Source organism: Tauraco erythrolophus, chromosome 13 (genome assembly GCF_009769465.1).
Source record: "Tauraco erythrolophus isolate bTauEry1 chromosome 13, bTauEry1.pri, whole genome shotgun sequence".
NCBI lineage: Eukaryota > Metazoa > Chordata > Aves > Musophagiformes > Musophagidae > Tauraco > Tauraco erythrolophus.
Window position 1 is genome coordinate 1,619,368 of NC_141477.1, and position 18,329 is coordinate 1,637,696.

General features: G+C 49.1%; 1 protein-coding gene across 1 annotated transcript; it reads left to right on the forward strand.

Moving 5' to 3' along the window:
• Positions 1-6,089: 6,089 nt before the first annotated feature.
• Positions 6,090-12,285, forward strand: LOC147527900 (uncharacterized). Its single transcript, XM_086619782.1, has 2 exons — positions 6,090-6,163; positions 11,586-12,285. The coding sequence occupies exons 1-2, from the start codon at positions 6,126-6,128 to the stop codon at positions 12,280-12,282; spliced, it is 735 nt and encodes a 244-aa protein (XP_086475908.1). The 5' UTR covers positions 6,090-6,125; the 3' UTR covers positions 12,283-12,285.
• Positions 12,286-18,329: the final 6,044 nt, after the last annotated feature.

An 18,329-nucleotide genomic window follows, 5' to 3' on the forward strand; every position in this document is an offset into this window, starting at 1 on the left:
GCAGGTGCCGGTGGGCATGAGGCTGGGGGGCACCACGGACAGATTTGGGACAGCAGCGGGTTCCTGGGAAGGGAAGTATGTCTCATTGCCAGCATGGCTCTACAGAGTCCCTTGGGTCACTCCTGAATGCTGAGCAGCGGTGGGGTGGGACGGGAATTGTACTCTGCTGCAGTTTCATCTACTGTGAAGCAAAGTTCAATTCCTGGCAACATTATTACACAAATGTTAGCAAAATAACCCAAAATTTCTAAGGTGAAGCAAGGGAGTGAGTGGACCAGCTGCTCCCAGTGAGCTGGCTCACTCCCATTTTCCCTCTGGTTGGGAGGGCTGGATGCGAGCAGGTCTCGGAGCTGTTTGTGCTTCCAAGAGGCACCTCGGTGCTGCTCTCATGCTTCAGTTTGCTGTTGGGAATGATAATAAATCCGGGCTGCTGTAGGATGCAGCTCCAAATTTGACAACACGATTCCTACCTAAAGACCGCAGAAGTGAGCTCGCTCTTCGCTTTTGCCAAACTGGGGGACGAGGGTTTCTGCCTTCTTGTGCGCTTCACACGATGTATTTGTTTGTTCTCAGGTGTGAGGAACTGGAAGGAAAACAAAAGCCTCAAAAGACTTTTGGTCAGAGGATTTACGAAATGCAGGAAATACGAAAAGTAAAACTTTGTGTACCTGTAGCTTGGCCTGAGGTTGAAAAATAGCCTCCCTTAACCATGCAGAGCTTACAGGATAACCCCTTGCTGATGATTATGGTTTTGGCTCTTGCTTTTCTGGAAAAGCTGGTAAAAATTCACCACATATTCTTACTGATGCCCCACGCATCTTGTTCGAGCTAAAGTCAAAATAATTGGCCTTATTTCTGAATCCAGTATTCAACTCTGTGAGTAAGGCTATAAATTTTTACATGTGTGTTAGGTACAAAGAACACCAAGAAAGTAAAAAATAGAGGGAGAACACAGGATATGAATAATGATAATTGAGATAAATGGAGGCAAGTAACGAGGGGATACTTAACAAGCAAATATGCCATTTACGGTAGGAAGAGCTCCTAGATTGTGCATTGAGGAAGGGAGGAAAGGTCAGTAGATGGAGACATTAAAATCCCATCAAGACAAAGTACTGGACAAATAATTGCAGTGAATAAAAGCCTTCTGCCCTGACAGGATGTAGTACGTCCTTTTAAACTCAAATATACTTAATTTTATGATTCAGTTTGCCAAGTAACAATATTATGCCTTGGAAATAGAATAAGGCAAGAGGGTGGAATTTAGCATGGGGACACACAGAGGCACCACCTTCGGAGGAGATATCAAAACTGCACCTAGTGCTCCTCCAAGGGCAGAGCAAAAATCACATTTTTTTTCGGCACCGCCAAGAAAACGCCGTATGGACGGAGCTTCAGGCTGGGTGGTCCTGGTGGTCCTCCGTGCCGCGGCAGCCCGGCCAGGGGCACGGCGAGCGCCCGCGGGCGCGGAGAGCGGAGGGCTCAGCGAAAGCTGCCGTGCCCGAGCCCAGGAAGTCTGTGGGTGACGGGGAAATTCCCACAGCCCATATCCCGGGAGCTGAGCGGAGCGATGCCAGCGCAGGAATGCTGTGACTCAAAGGAAAGCACTTCCCCAGACCCAGAACTGGAAACAGGCTGGTTTGGCCATGGGAGCTATGGTGGGAGCTATGGTGGGAGCTACGGCTGCCCTCAGCCCCGCGCAAGAGCGATGGACCACAGGGAAAACCGTTAGGGACAAAAATGGAAAGGCACAAAGGCTCGTTCATGGCACGGCACAGCGAGGAAGGAGTGAGCAGGGGCTGAGGAGCAGGGGTGTAGCTCTGCAGGGCTGGCCGGGGCTGGAGGGAGCTTCCAGGCTTTCCTGCATTATTCACTTAGAAGAGTTGGCAGCTGAGAACTTGCAAATTCGTTCAGGATATTCCCAAAACTTCAGCTATGGGCAAATTACGGGGAATTTCCTTCCCACGCACTCTTTTCTGGATGAGGGGCATTTCCCAAAGTGCTGTTCCCACTGTTATTCCCAGATTGGAGATGTGAGTTAGTCAGTGAAGGAGGAAGTCAAAACCAAAACCAAGTGAGATTTGCATTAATTTTTTCTTTTACTTCTTCTCCCCAGTTTTATGAATCATCACTGTTTCTTTATGCATTTTATCTATAATCTCGATACATTCAATATTTTAGACAAAGAGGATTATGCCATCAACGTTTTCACTGTTTCCCTGTAAGGAAATCTTTTCTGTCAGCTATGCAAAAAAGGGGCTGATGAAATCCTGGAAGCCACTTGCAAGGATGTCTTATCACTGGACTTAGTGTACACTGGGAATCATTATTACGTTGCTTTATCCAGCATTTGCCCTCACTAAAAGTGAATTTCCTTTTATATAGTGAAAATAAGAGAATAAAGGCAATAAAACAAGTGAGCTGATTATTTTCTTTGCTGATGAGCTGTTTAGAAAAGTGGAAAGTGGAAACTCATGTTCTTGAGAGAGCTGCAGAATTCACCCAGGTCACTCAGGACTGAAACTCTCCAATTTCTCCTTCTCTGGCATGCAGGCTCTGCTATTTTTCCATCAGAAAGGACACAAAGCAGGGCAGCTCAGCCCTCCTGGTGGTTTGCTGCCTGGGAAGGTCCAGCCGTCCTGGCTGCAGCTTGGTGCCCATAGGAGCTGCTACATGTCACTCCTGTCCTCGAGCCTCTTCCCGTCGTCACCCAACTCATCCTAACACCTGCCTGGCTTCTCCTTCTCCCTTTTCTGGTCAGAAGACACAGTTGTTTGGCCAGTTTGTAATTTTAAATGAGTTTCTCAAACTGTGAGGCCAGGGAGAAGGTAGTGATGACAAGGAATTGTGGAGAACTTCAGTGAGGCACAAGAGGCCCTGGAGAAATGCTTATTCTCTGAGGACAATAAGATGGGAAATGATCTGAAGTCAGATGCTCACAGGAGACACTCCGTCCGTTTAATGAGGGGAGAAAAGGAACTCTTGGCTGAAGATCAGGCAGTAATTGTTCTGGTTTCTCAAAAAACTAAGAAAAAAAAACCCAACAACTAAAGTAAAAATGGGAACAGCAGGTTGTACATACCACAGACATAAATTCGGATGGCCCAGGGAATGGCAGCAGCTGGCATGACTTTAGAACAGATAAATGGTTAACCACTAAAGACCAAGAATTAGGACTTGTTTTGTAGGACCAAGCTGCAGAGCTGTTTACAAAGAAAACTGCCTTCCTAGAATTTCAGTGAAATCTTCAAGTGTGTTAAAAAAAACCACCCAAAACCCCAAAATATTTAGATGATGTAATTTATCTGGATTTCCTTGACAAAGTTCTCAGCACGGTATAAAGGAAAAGAAATCGGAATAGGACTGTTTTCAGTATCAGCAAGAGAGAGGCTGCAGGAGCGATGGCCAGGTTGCACAGTGCCCCTTGGCAGTTTTGGGGTGTACAAAATTGTCCTACAAAGAAGTGGAGAGGGGACACCAATGAGGCGAGGGAAGAGTGCTGGAGACCCTGTGGTGTCAAAAGTGAAACGGAGTACTTCGGATAGAAAAAAAATGGTAATTTTCTTACCTTTTGCTGAATTCTAATTAAATTCTATTGTATATCAACTGCTGAGGAAAAAAAAAAAGTCCTCAGCATTGCTAATCACTGCACAGAGCTGGCCAAAGCCTTCCAACAAAGGTGTAGTGCAAAATCAACAGGTCGTGGAAAAATACTGGGAACCATCTCAGGGCACGGCGGAAGGCCACTGGGGGCCGCTGTGTTTGTTCTGCCTGTGCCAAGGCAGGTGCCGGCGGGTTCAAAGAGGGCGCTGAAAGCCGTCAGTCACGGGGAGCAATCACGGACACGGGTGAAGATTAACCGAGGGGAACTGATCCGAGGTTTCGCCATGGCTGCCTTGCCCGCGGCCGGTGCCGTCTCCCCGCGCTGGCTCTGCAGGCACCTGCCAGCCCTATGGGGCAAAGTTGGGCAGGCTTGGGCCCGGGGCATGCCATCTCCCACCCCATCCCACTCCATCCACCCCATCCTGCCCTGTCCTACCCCATCCCACCCATCCCGCCCCATCCCGCCCCATCCCACCTCATCGCACCCCATCCTACCCCTGTCCCACCCTGTCCCACCCATCCCATCCCATCTTACCTGTCCCAGCCCATCCCAGCCCATCCCACCTCATCCCACCCTGTCCTACCTGCCCACCCCGCTCCTACCTGTCCCACCCCCATCCCACCCTGTCCCACTCCGTCCCACCTCATCCCACCCCGTCCCACCCCGTCCCACCCCATCCCACCCCATCTTACCCCGTCCCAGCCCATCCCACCTCATCGCACCCCATCCTACCCTGTCCCACCCCATCCCATCCCATCTACCCCGTCCCAGCCCATCCCAGCCCATCCCACCTCATCCCACCCCGTCCTACCCTGTCCCACCCCGTCCTACCCTGTCCCACTCCGTCCCACCTCATCCCACCCCGTCCCACGCCGTTCCACCCATCCCACCCCATCCCACCTCGTCCCACCCCATCCCACCCCATCTTACCCCGTCCCAGCCCATCTCAGCCCATCCCACCCCACCCCATCTTGCCCTGTCCTACCCCATCCTACCCTGTCCCACCCCATCCCACCCCGTCCCAGCCCATCCCACCCCGTCCCAGCCCATCCCAGCCCATCCCACCCCACCCCATCTTGCCCTGTCCTACCCATCCTACCCTGTCCCACCCCATCCCGCCCCATCTCACCCCGTCCCACCCATCCCACCCCATCCCGCCCCATCTTACCCCATCCCACCCCTCCCGCCTGCCCTGCGGTTTTACTATTGTTTCGCAGAGCCGGTGCCCGGGGGAAGCGCTCCGATGAAATGGGTGGTGCCCTGCAGAAGCAGAGGGTTCGCCTTATCTTTCCCGTGGCTTATGATGAAATTTCGAGCTGGTGGGAAGGACGTAGCTGGTTTGCAGCATCCACGCTCTCGCAGCTGACGGTTCTGTTTTATCTCCTCGGCGCGGGCCAAGCGAGCAAACAGAACAGAAACAGCAGCTGTAAAACCCAAACCCGCTGCGGAGCGCCTCGGGCAAAAACTGACCCACTAAAATCAAACATAAAAGTAACTACGGACACACATTGATCACCCAGCAGTCAACCCCCCTTCTCAGGGACTTCCTCTGGCTTTGGCAGACGTCCTCTCACCGGTGCCGCGGTGCGACGCCGGGACGGCGGTTGCTCTCCGAGCGGGTGGGGAGCCCGGGGCTGCCTTCCCTGCCCGCTCCGCAGGTCGTGGCTGTGACCCGGGTTTCCAGCTGCTTTATCTTTCTACAACTTTCCATCGCTTAGAGAAGCGTGGAGGGAACGGGGCGCTGCCGGCAGAGCCGGTGCCGGACTGGCAGCGAACCCTCCCTGTTGATCGGAGCCCCGTCGGCGTCTCTGCCTTTAATTCCCTCTTTCCCATGCCCACTCCAGGTGTGACATCGGCATCCGTGGGTATGCTGGGAGCTGTGCTACGTGTTCGTGTGGCTGTGGATGTACCAGTTTGCTGCTCTCCACCATGCCTATGGGATGCTTCTTCCGCTCTCCCACCACACCGAGACCTGCCCTGACACACGGATGAACTTGGCTCCACCAGCGTCACGCCTGGAGAACAATGTCAGTGTGAACGTAATCGGCATCGAACCTGGGCGTCCCAGGCAACACCAACACAAACACTCACCGGGGACAGGCCCGCTCCACCAGGTATAGCGCTGCTTTTCATGCCAGAGGATACCTTTTCTTTGCTCGTAAAATAATATTTTTACTCATGGATAACGTGTGTGAGCTCATGCGACACCCAGACAAGCTCAGGGTGACACCCAGCAATCTGCTCCATCTCGAAGCGTGTATTTGAGGAAGCGTCTGGGACTCCTCTTCCACGCAGGACATCAATTTTCCAGACGGCTGAAAGTTAATAGCTACCATGATTCAAGCAAGAAATTCTTGTGAAACCAGCTCTGAGGATGTTGCCTAGCAAAACAAATTCTGTCAGCATAGCCCCGTGCTCTGACGTGGTACCGAATACGCGACACTACGTATAAAAACCAGGAAGCAATCCAAGGGAAACGGCACGTTTTAGCTCTGCTGCAGACCGTACACAGAATATAGCCATGCAGAAAACTATTCCTGGCTGCTTTTTCCAGCAAATGTAAGTATTTTTGCTTTTAAACTAAGTAAAAGCTAGTACCACTCTGTTACAGACAGGATATTCAGCGGTAGTCTGGGTTTCAAATTTGTTCTCCTCTTCTGTATATTCTTTGGCACAATTCCAGGAGGAATTTTGGAAGGAAGTATTCGTTTAAGAGCAGGAGATGTTTTTGTGTATCTCTCAGACTACGACGGCACACCAATAACAAATGAGAAGTTACTATTAATTGGAATTGGTAAAGTGTTTCAGGAGAGCAATTTCTGTGCAAATAAAACACAGTGCTGCTGAAAACGCAAAGTGCTCGCTCGGAAAAACCTCTGTGAGCTTGAACGGAGGTTTCATCTGAACAAGGACCAAACCAAAACTGTCTCGGTGCCACTGCCGACGTGCGGCGATGCTCCGGCGGGGGATCTGTAGGAATACTGCAAGAGGCTGCTTTGAAAACTGTAAATAAATAGATGAATTGGCTCAAGTTGCCTGCTTCACCAGTTCTGGCCATTCTGGCAGGACCGGAGCAGCTGTTCTGGAAACAGCCCCTCGTTCCTGTTCCCCACCCGGCCCCATCCCAGGCGCGATCCCACCTGCCCGGGCAGAGGGAAGGGTTTGCTGATGGACAGTGCCCGCTCTCCGCTCCCCGAGTGCCTTCGTGGGCTGGCAGGATTTCCCAGCTGGAGGGAAGCTGTTGGGTTGGCCGTGGAGGAGGATGCTGGCAGTGGGAGCTCAGGAGAGCTATGCTGGCAGCCACCTTCTCCAAAGGAGGAGCCTGCGGCTTCGGGCTCTGCCTTGTGCACTCTTGGCACATCTGTTCCTTAGCCAGTGACTCCTTCATCTTAAAGGCTGTGTCGGACTGGGGATGTGTCCCGGTCCAATCTCTGGCACCAAGCTGGAGTAGAGCAATGAGGACCGTACCCTCAACCATCCATGCGCGTGGGCAGTGCCACTGTGCTGCCCGTGGGCAGTGCTCCCTGCCTCCTGCTACAGCCCAGCCCGTGCCCGTGCAGCGCTCAGAGGGTGCGCGCTGGCAGACGCCAAGACATGCTGGGGGCCATTGGAGCTCTCTCGAGACTATGAAGAACTGAGCTCCAGCTCCTGGTAACATCTCCCAGCTCTGCTTGATTTACTAGAGCAGATGCAACCAAACAGCATTTGGAGCAAGTATGGGAAAACGGGATGTCCTTTTTCCTAGCCAACATCCGCAACTACCTGTTTTGTGATCCACGAGCATTTCCTGATCCCAGCCCCTGGCCCAGGGTGTCAGATGTTTTCCAACACTGTGCCCAGATTCCTTAGGTGGTACGAAAAGCATCCGCGCCTCAGGACAACCTGTAGCCTGCTGGTTGGGACACCCATGAAGAGATAAACATCTAAATCCCCTGCGGCGGAAGAGGAAATCAAACCTCGTTCTGCTACATTCTGGATGAGAGTTTTAACCACTAAATCATAGTGTGAAACGGGTGGAGGGAGGCAGGAGGCAGCCACAGCAACGATCCCTTCTCCTGGGGCAGCCGCGGCTTGGAAGGAAGGTCACCACTGACACATCTCTAACAGAAAGCAGGAAGGCATCTTCCATCCAGAAACTCCAGTTCCTTTCCGACGTATGTTGCGCTGTTACGTAAAATGCTGGCAGTGTTATGTAAAATGCCAAAGTTTTTCAAGAAGGGAAGACATGGAAAACATGCCAAGCTCCTCAGCATCTGGACTGGCTGCTTCGGGGCACCTCCTCCGGCTGTACCGGCCACTCGGCATCCTTCTCTAACGCTCGTCGTTAGAAGAGCCTATGGGCTCATCACCAGGTCCTGGGGTGTGATACAGGACCCAATGCCCAGAAGCTCAAGTTAAAATGCTCCCCAAGGACGTGATAAAGTTCTGCTGTAAATCCAGCCATCGCTCGATGTCTTACCCCTTTCAAACTTCTTAAGTAAAAAAAAAGTGGATGGATGAAATACATGAGTTCTCCAGGCTCACTGGAGAAATCTGGTTTTGTCCATACAGCAAACTTCTGTTGGATTCAGTTTGTTTCTAGTGAAGTTTTATAACTTCATGCCCACCTGGCTGGCATCGCTGCCCACGGCAGCCATCCTCCTCCTCTGGCTTGTTCCCTCATCCTGCCCACACGTCCGTTCTTCCTCTCACTCACTGCTACGCAGGGACCAGCTCCTGCATGGATCTGAAATTGCACTTGCAGATTTGTGACTTAATAAGCAAACTTAATAGGCATGAACTCTGTTCCTTACTGTAGCTGGTGAAAATGCACAAAATGTCAGATCTCTGCAGAACCCCACTCCTCTAATTTCTGATAATTATCCTTTTCTTAGTTTCCTATCCAGCTATGCGTCACTTACAGTTTTGTCTAGTCCACATTCCTTAGCTTGCTCCTTTATAGGAATGCCTCATGAGACAATATTGAAAGCCTTAATAAAATCCAAGATATGTGACACTTGCTGGCTCTCTCCTCACCCATGAGATCCATTATCGGCTACAGAAGGAAGCTGGGCTCAATGAATTTGCTTTATCTGTGAGAAATCTACACTGTTTTCCTTATCTCCTTCTGATCATTTAGATAACAATTTGTTTGTTTATTTAGTAGTTTTCTAGGAACTGAAGCTTACAACTTTCTGGGTCGTCTTGCCCTACCTCTCCCTTTTAAAGACAGGCCCCATCTTTGCTATTTCAAGTTTTCTGGAACTTCTAGCATTTGTCTTTTAAGGCTCTTCACTGATAACCATGAATATCTCTGAAATTGCTTCAGCCAGTTTCTAAGTGTTCTTGGATAAACTTCTTGAAGCTCAGGAATTTGAAAACAGAGAATTAATCTAAGCAACAGCCACCTTGTTCTTCCTTTTATCTAGTCAGGAACCTTACTGGAGGCCCTCTGCTGCTAGCATTTGCTGTGGCACATGTCCAACCGTAAGTGAGCTTTTCAGAGAAAAAGAACTGCTGTCTTCTAATTTTGGCTTCAACAGTTGGTTGGAAACACAAACTTTGCAGGGAGCAGACTCGTTCCTCGGTCTTCCTTTGTCTGACAATGGGTTTATGGAGTGTTTCCTCCTTACCTGTTCATGACTTCTGCACTGCACTTCATCTTGTCTCTTGGTCTTTCCCATATCATTCTTATATGTTCCTGCTATTCTTTTATACTAATGTTCATCATCGTATAATCCTCAAACCATTCTTTGTAACCATCTTTCTTGCTGTTGAGATGATAGGAAAACTAATGATTTAACCAAATTAGCCTTTTACAGGTCTTTGTAACCTTATCCCACACAGGGATAGGTCACACTTATGCTCTTTCGAGGCAATGTTACCCAAATTATGCTAACACCTAAAAATATCTGGGCGTTTTACAAACTTCATTCCTGCTTAAGATATGAGTTTGTAATACAAGGTGAGATCCTGAGCTGTTAGTCATCTCCAATCAATTCTCTACATCGTGCGAAGCTGTAGTTGGAGTCAATGGGTACTTTGCATGACTAGGAAATGAGTAAAGCCTTGGGATGCAGCCCTGGCTTATTGGATTACTTCAGCACGTTGATACGAAACGACCGTGAAGAGTTGCTACGAGAACTTAATCTCACTGACGTAAAATACTTCACTTGAAGCCACCCACTGAGATGTGAGGGACTCCCAGGCTGAAGGGGATCATACAGGAACCTCTTTCCACTGAATTTAAGGCAAAGGGAGTGTTCACAACCTGTCACAGGAGATAACAGTCAGCCAAAGAAGGACTCCTGCTGGCAGCCTATGGGAACTGGCTGTTTTCATAAATTCCATTGTTTCAAACGTTGTCTAAATCCAGCGGTTTGCCATTCTTGATGGCTGGTTCTGTTGGGCGGCGTTAGCTGACAGTTGGAGGGATCCAGTTTTTTCCTTTTGCTCACACACCCCAGTGAATTCAGGCTTGTGTCAGGCCTGTCAAGAGAGAAACTCAACCCAAAACCGCACCATTGCTTCAGAAGATTGCAGGCAGTCAGTGGTGGGGAAGTATGAAAGGAGTCCAGGCACCCAGAAGCACCAGGAGCAATGGATGTGATCCCCCTCCAAACGCCTTCATCCCAAGGTTCATTTGTGCACCTTCTCACAGGTCTATAAACTTTCCCTCAAATTCCAGGTCAGATCTCACAATGGATACATAACATCCAACTGGATGCGTTAGGAGATTCAACTAACAAACCAACTGGAAACAGTACAGCTGTCTCTGGGGGAAATCAGAGTTGTATCTAATCATAGCTCCGCTAAGTCCAAGGAGAAAAATGCTAGTGGTTGCCAACAGGCACTCCGTCAGTGGAAGAGCAAGTTGGTCTTAGGCTTGTTAACGGTACTTAAGACAAACATAAACAACACAATTTAGCAATAATGCTTAAAAAGACTCTTGGCTTTTAGTTTGCTCCCAAAGAAACGTAGAAATAAGACCAGAACATTAGAGAAACGTTTTAAATGGTGCTGTAGCTGGGGCTGGGCACCAGCTGGACCAGCTTCCAGCCACGCGGTGTCCCCAGAGCTGAAAGCTGGGAGGTCCAGTGTGCACAGGGATGCTATTACCAACCACACATCGAACCAGAGACCACATCCCTTCTCAGGAAAAATTGAAAACCCCACGGGCTCCTGCAGCCAGCCGTCGTGTGCGTGTGAAGCCACAGCAGCGGGCACTGCTGAGCCCACCTTTTCCCCTGTATCCCAGCATCTGTAATGTATTGCCAGTTCCCACTCTATGCCCACCTTTTCCCCTGTATCCCAGCATCTGTAATGTATTGCCAGTTCCCACTCTATGCCCACCTTTTCCCCGGTATCCCAGTATCTGTAATGTATTGCCAGTTCCCACACTGTGCCCAGGCATTCAGTTTTATTCAGAAACATGAATTTGTATGAACAGTTGAGCTAATGACCAGAAAAGGAAATCAAATGGGTATTTGTATGGTAACTCTCAATTACTGAATCAACTGGGACATTTCTTGGACAGCGTTCCTTTTAGGTTATTACTGTGTTTCCCAGAATGAGTGATATCTCAGACATCTCATTTACTCTTCTACATAGATACAAGAAATCTTTTCCCTGCTGCAACATTAGAGAATGGATTCTTCATTCCTGAAATGACGCACAAAGGCAATCAGAGAAAACTTGCAGGGTGAAATTAGCCCTATTCTGACCTCAACTTCTCCAGTATTAGTCCAGAGTCATTCCAGTTCCCTGCAATGACTCCTGTGTTAACTATGATAAATGTATTGCCTGGATTTGCATGCATTTAACTTCACAAATGATGCAGTCTGAGGATTTCACATACAGAACATCTCCAACCAATGCCACAGTCATGTTGGAGTGTGGAGGACACCACCATGTGTCCGTACAAATGCAGGTGCACAATAAGTTGTCTGGAATCTATCCCACTAATGTGACATTTAATCACTTTTTTTTATATGTGTTCCAGGTATTCTTCCCTAACCGGCATTTCTATGGAGAGAGACCACATGAAAGATCTCAGAAGATACCTGGTACTTAAATATATCCAATACCTTGTTCTGTCTTCTTCAAATGCTATCAGCACTTTTCTGGGCCTGCTGGGCAGCTTGTACACGATAATCATCCTGCAGTCTGCCAAGGTTTCTTCCAAGTCCACCGTGGTTCTCATTTCAAGCCTGGCAAAGGCAGACATCCTGGTTTCCATTAGCGTTGTTTCTGAGATGGTCACATGGACCTTTGATGTTAGCATCCCACCTACAGCGTTCACACCAGCGCTGCTGCAGAACCTGCTCACGGCAAACGTGCACATCAGCTGCTTGCTGCTAAGCTGCGTTGCCTTCGAGGCTTACTTGATAACCTTCTTCCCCACAGAGTCTCGACATCTACGGACGGTGAAAAACGCCAGACTGACATCCAGGGTCATCTGGATCCTGGTGACTGCGGAGTGCACCCTGTTCCAGATGGATGACCTCCTGACGGCCAGCTGCATTTCTGCTCCCACCCACAGCCCTTGCGTTCTGCTGTTTCACTTCCCCAGCATGGCTGCAGCCTTCCTCAGGTCCCTCAGCTACTTCCTGGGGATTCTTTTAAGGATTGTGAATGTATATATCTACTACAAAATATTTTTTAGCATGTCTCACAGATCAACACTAAAAACAAAGTAGCGCCTGTTCCCGGAGGAAACATCGCTGTGACACCAAACGGAAGATACTCCAACACAATTTCCAAGTACTGGTTTGAAAACTGTTCAATAACCAGGACGAAGGCTCGTGTTTTGGCACGGCACTGCGTGCAAACCTTCCTGCTTTCTGATGCTATTTGGCCTTGGTGATTGTGAGGAGCTTGGGGTTGAGGAGCTCCTTGGCACTGAAACACAGCGAGGTTGGGCTGTGGGTGCTCGGGGGACAGCCTTGGGGCACCACGGGCTTGCTTTGATGGTTCTCCATCTAGAGCTTATTCACTGTACAGGTGAAACGAATGACATTTTGTGAATGGTTGTAAAAACTAAAGCAATTCAAATATTTTTTATATAAAAAGGGTGCTCAGAGGCTTACTCAGGGAGGTGTTCAGCCAAGAGCTGTCTAGTTGTACACTAAAGATATGATCTATGTCCTAAAATATCTCCAACCCAGGTGACTCACCAGGCTCAGCAGGTAGGATCAAGAGACAAGGTGAGCACCAAGCTGACCTAACCCAGCTGGGCTTGTCCCGCAGGCGGCATCAGCCCCACCACGAGAGTCCCTAGGACAGAGCAGGGCTGAGCTGCCACACCTCGGTGCACGCCTGGAGCTAATCTTGAGAGGTTGCTACAACAACGTAGTAAATAGCTTCTTTCACATTTCCCTTAAAAAAAAAAACAGGAGGTGGAAAGCTGAAATGCAGTTGTTTGCTGCAGCCCTACAAAGGGGGAGAGCCCCCTGTGTTGAGGGCTCCATGTGCTGTACCCAGAGGGAGCTGTGATTTCGGTGGCCGTGGTTTCGGAAACCGGGAGGGATGCGCTGGGGTTAGCAGTGCTGTTTCAGCTCTCTTGGCAGCAGTGCAGAAGGCCAGGGCCATGGATGCCCCTCTGACCACACTGGGGCTCAGATGGATGTATAACAGAGCTGTTACCCAGGTGGTGATTCCTGGGCTCTCCTCAAAGCACTGGGAGATTATCAGCAAAACATGAAGTACTCCAGATACCTCAGACTCTCCCCGACGCACAAGTGGATGTAGACACTTCCAATTACTCTTGCACTTTGCCTGGGAGATGGCCTCCAGCTTCAGTTCAAGACTCTGGTTTTGAGGGACCAAACCTCTCTGATATGATCTGCAATCCACAGATCGTAAAAGGTGGAAAGAAAAGTGAAATAAGCCAAACCCCAAGTATTAATAGCCAAAACGCTCCACACAACCTCCCTCCATCACGCTTCCAGAACTTCAGTACACCTTGCCAGCTTGAACACAGCAACAAGCCTCTGCCCATTTGACGGGAAGAAGGACATGTCCTCGGGACTGCATCGCAACCAGACTAAAGGAAACAAAATGGGTTTTTTTTGCATATCGGATAAAGTCAGCTCAGTTTTAACAAAAGGCAAATATCTCAGCCCAAGGAGCACGCGTCTCACACTGGCATCTCTGAGATCACTCAAGTGCATTTTTTTTTTTGACAAGGACACTAGTGAAAAGCTTTTTAACACAACTGGACCCTGCTCAGTATCTCCAGGGTCATTTTATGGACCCTTCCTGCTTCCTTCCCCCCTTCTCTCTGTGTTCATTCACAATCCTTGAAACGCTTTCTGAGAAAAGGCTGAATCTTTGCTTCTACGTCAAAAATCAAGCCATAATAATGAGGAGGTACTTGAAATGATGAAACACTGAGCTCATACCTACAGCTGCTAAAATCTTTAAAAATTTTCTAATCCCTTTGGCTGCAGTAACAAAAAACTATGAATATTATTATCCTCCGAGTTTACAGAAGTTATCTGCCCAAGTGCAGTTGTTTAGGATGAACATCGGCAGCGTCAGAGATCCTGTGGACGGCGCGGGGCCGGACGCGAGCGAGAAGCACTCGACGTGGTTTCTCAGAAGACCAAAAGGAAACAGTGCCAAGGGCTGGTATCCAGCGAAAGCAGAACAGAAACATAATCAAGTCACTCAAAAAAGCTTTGATGCAACCCCTTGAACTAGGATGTTGCCTAACGAAGCCGGTTCCTTCTGCAAGGAGGGTGTCTTCATATCTGATGCACTGTGGAAGCTCCTATTCTGGAAGCCTGAAGTGCCGCTTTCAGGAGAGACCAAATGCTACTTGAAATGCTGCAATTAATAAAATTTTATTTTGTTAGAGCGTGTGCATTATTTATTACAAATGTGTGCTGTTTCTGAGGATCAGCTTTCTCCGAAAGCCTGTGCAGAAGGCCGGGTGTCCACGTGTGGACCGGAGCTCTGTTTGGTACCTGAGGCACACGGGATTTTCAATCTACAGATTCTGCCCTCGGGACAACCCTTTTCTTAAGAAATTAATGAAAATAACCACTGAGGGTAACTTGGCTCCGAGAGCAAGCACATAAAAGAAGGGAGCCTGCAGCAAAATACCGCAGGTGTTTACTCGTACCTGGAAATCGGGATGCCAGGTGATGTCAGCGTTAGCTGAGCTTCATGTCGACAAGGATACGTGAATGCATAAGTCCAAAGCTTAAGGCCACGGGAAGTGAGGACAGGTGGATTCAACAGCAGAGGTGCTGTTTTTCATGGATAATAATTTGATGCCGTTTTCCAGTTGGTCCCTGTGCAAGACAGAGTGCCTCCCTGCAGGGCAGCGCCTTGGAGGCTGTCCTGGCTCCCGGCTGGGTCAAACGGGACACGAGGAGCCAAAAGTGCCACCTGGGCAGCAAGTGGGGAGGGATATTGAGTGGGCTGGAAGGAAGGTGGGGTCATTTTTCAGGTTGTTGCTCAGTGTCCTTGGTCATAGATGGTTCCCTCACCTTGGTCGGGGGATTCGGCTCCGCATCAGGATCCCCACAGCCCTCCAGCGTTCCCCAGGTGCTCTGCGGGGACACGGGTGGTTACTGTGGAACGGCAAGGGGACGCCCTTCTCCGATCGCTGTGATTTGTTGTATTATTTTAAGGTTTTAAATCATCCTTTTTCTATCTAGATACAGCGATAACCATAAATAAAACACTTATCGCAGTGGGTTCATCTCCTGGGTGTCTCCTCTTCAGTATCAGTCATGGCACTATTTAAATGATGGAGTCATGGAATCATGAAATCACAGAATGGTTTGGGTTGGAAGGGACCTCAAAGATCATCTAGTTCCACCTCCCTGCCATGGGCAGGGACACCCTCCACCACCCAATCGAACAAAAAGGGCTGCGGTGCAGAAAAGTGAGGAAACTGAGCACGAGGTGACGCTGACCTCTGAAGACAGAGAGTTCATCAGTGGTGCTGAGATGCCAGCAAGCCCCCCGAAACACTTGAAAGCTGCCCTAACCAACTACCCAGCTCTCCTGTCTGCCATGGCAAGGGAACCATTGACGCTTTGCAGCCCTGGCAATTTTCAAAAGCCAGGGAACAAAATGGAAACACTCAAAGGTGCTGATGAGAGCCAGGAATTGGGAATTTTGCTTAGTGACTGGGAAGCTGGTGGTCCTAAATGTGGTGAGCCTCACAGCCCCCCACCGCTCGGGAGCTCTCCGGTATCTCAGGCTTTCTGTTCTGCTGGAAACTGGGCAGTGTTCCTACATCTTCACCACAAAACGGAAGATTTTGTTAAACCACCATTTTTCAATGATAAGTCTTGATGGAAAGTCCCCTGTAGAGAGCTCTGCTGTGCCTTTTCTGTTTGCCCTCTCGGTCTTACCTCAAGACCTTTGGGATAGGAGGTGTTTAGGCAATGAGTTTGTCTTACTGTCCTACAACGCCAGGACACGTCTTTCAGCTGGCAGCGAGGTCGAGCTTTAAATAACACCATCCACTTGTTTCTGTTGGCTTTTGGGCACCAAAGCAGTTGTTATTCTAACATTTAGAAACATCAAAAATTCACATGCTCTGGAAAAAGCGAGTCATTTCATACAAGACACTCCACAAAATGATGACTAAACAGACCTGAGACTTTCACACCGTGCAAAACGAGAGTTCGAGAAACTTCTGCTCCCTCCCAAGTGACTCATTTCCATAGTATGAATGAGCATTTTACTAATCTTAAGTAAGCTAGCAACCAGAATTATGTTAGCTGATGTTAATGCTATAGCCCTCCCCATCAAAAGCAAAGGAATTGATGATGGTTATCACAGAATCGTTTAGGTTGGAAGAGACCTTGAAGATCATCGAGTCCAACTGTTAACCTACCACTGCCAAGTCCACCACTAAACCATGTCCTGAAGCACCACATCTACATGTCTTTTAAATACCTCCAGGGATGGTGACTCTACCCCTTCCCTGGGCAGCCTGTTCCAACGCTTGACAACCCTTTCAGTGAAGGAATTCAGCTTACTCCAGCCAGACTAAATTCACTATGAATCCCAAAATATTGTGTCGGGTGCTTCTTCACAACAGTTTTTATTTTCTGGGAAGTCGGTGATGGAGATCCATCAGAAAAACACTAATAAAAGTGGGTTATCTGTAGAGTCTGGTGGGAAACAACCTGGCTGTTTCTAGAGCTGGGTTACCCTGCTGCCTGCTCTCGTACGTGTCGAGAACCAACGAACTCTTTAGTGACCTTTCCTATTCAAAACCTGAGGAATATACACATAGAAACAAGTCATCTCACACCTCTGAGATTTTTTTCAGCATCTTCTAACGACACACTCCTCTGAAAGGCGAATGAATCTCCCAAATAGTCTTCAACAATAAAAGCACATAATAAAGACAAAGACAAAAGCCTAGGGACTGTGCCCGTTCTGCAAAGGTAACCACGGAGCCCATAACCACGGCTGCTCCTGTTCCTTCGATTGCTGCGTCTCCACCTTGATGGATTTGGAAGAAAAATCCCAGGGGAAGGTGAAGAACAGCCCCGTGAGGACTTTCTCATCTGTGTTGAAGTCAGAGGCCTGATTTGCCTCTGATTTCAGTGACTGCAGATCAGGTCTGGAGCGGAGCTTAAAACTTCCCCCACTGACATGGTTGGAGGAGCAGAGGCTCCCAAGTCGCATGATATGCTCACCAAAGCTAAGACAGACGTAGAATAAAACGTCAGGTTTCGGGTTTGCATAGCTGAGATCTACAGATGTGATGATTATCTTGTGATAGCCAAAACTGGCAAATTTTTATTAGTGAACATTTAGACCACGTTTGACTCCTTAGGTGGCAAAGAGGGACACAAAGAAAGCCCAAATGAAGAGAGATGCTGCTGCACGCTTGTATCTCCTGTTTTAAACCTAAGCAGCAGAAAGCAAACTGACATTTTTGCTTTGCACGCCTACCAGCAGCCTGCCCCCATCACCCCCACTTCTGATCACCTTCTCAAATGTAAAGGAAACAAAAGTTACACAGGATGATAAAACTGATAAATAGAAAGGGTTTCCTTTCCCCCATCAGCAGAAAACCACCAGGGAGCTTGAAGATCCAAGGTCTGCTCGTGGTTTCAGCACGCAGCTCGTGGGCGCGATGGAGGGGAGACCTCCCTGCTGCCACCCAGGGCTGAAGAGCTGCTCCGTGCACGCCCTGCAGCCATGGTTTGAAACAGGTCTCCAAGGGGCTGAGCAACCTTTAGCTCTTCCCCATGCTGCTACAACCTTTGCGCACGCAACAGCTCGCCCCCGCACACGACCCACCACCAGTGTCCCTCCTGCGACCGGGCAGGATTTCTGGGCAGCAGTCAGGCTGGAAGGGGAGGAGATGCTCTGCAAGAAAAAGTCCTCTCCTCTGGGCTCGGAGTTGGGGCAGCAGACTGAGCTACTGAGAGATTTGCATAGCTGGAATCCCCTCAGTCTGTCTGTTGCTTAGGTGCTGGTAACCTTACACAAATCTCTCCAAAGCTGGAAAAAATCCTTGGCTGCAAGATAAGGGTCCAACTGGGAAAACCAGCCAGGCTGCTGTTTATTGGGAGAACATCCTAAAAGCAAAGCAGGGGGGAAACAAAACTACAACGGAGCTGGGTCGTGCCGAGAGCTTTGCATCGCTGAGCGATGCAAATCGTAGAATCATGGAATGGTTTGGGTTGGAAGCGACCTCAAAGATCATCTGGTTCCAACCCCCCTGCCATGGGTAGGGACACCTGTCCAAGATCTTGGA

What these genes read in the sequence shown, in the direction of transcription:
- LOC147527900 (XM_086619782.1), top strand. Translation starts at nt 6,126, where the DNA reads ATGCAGAAAACTATTCCTGGCTGCTTTTTCCAGCAAAT. An exon ending in GGCTGCTTTTTCCAGCAAAT is followed by an intron (nt 6,164 to 11,585) that starts GTAAGTATTTTT and finishes TATGTGTTCCAG; the next exon opens with GTATTCTTCCCTAACCGGCA.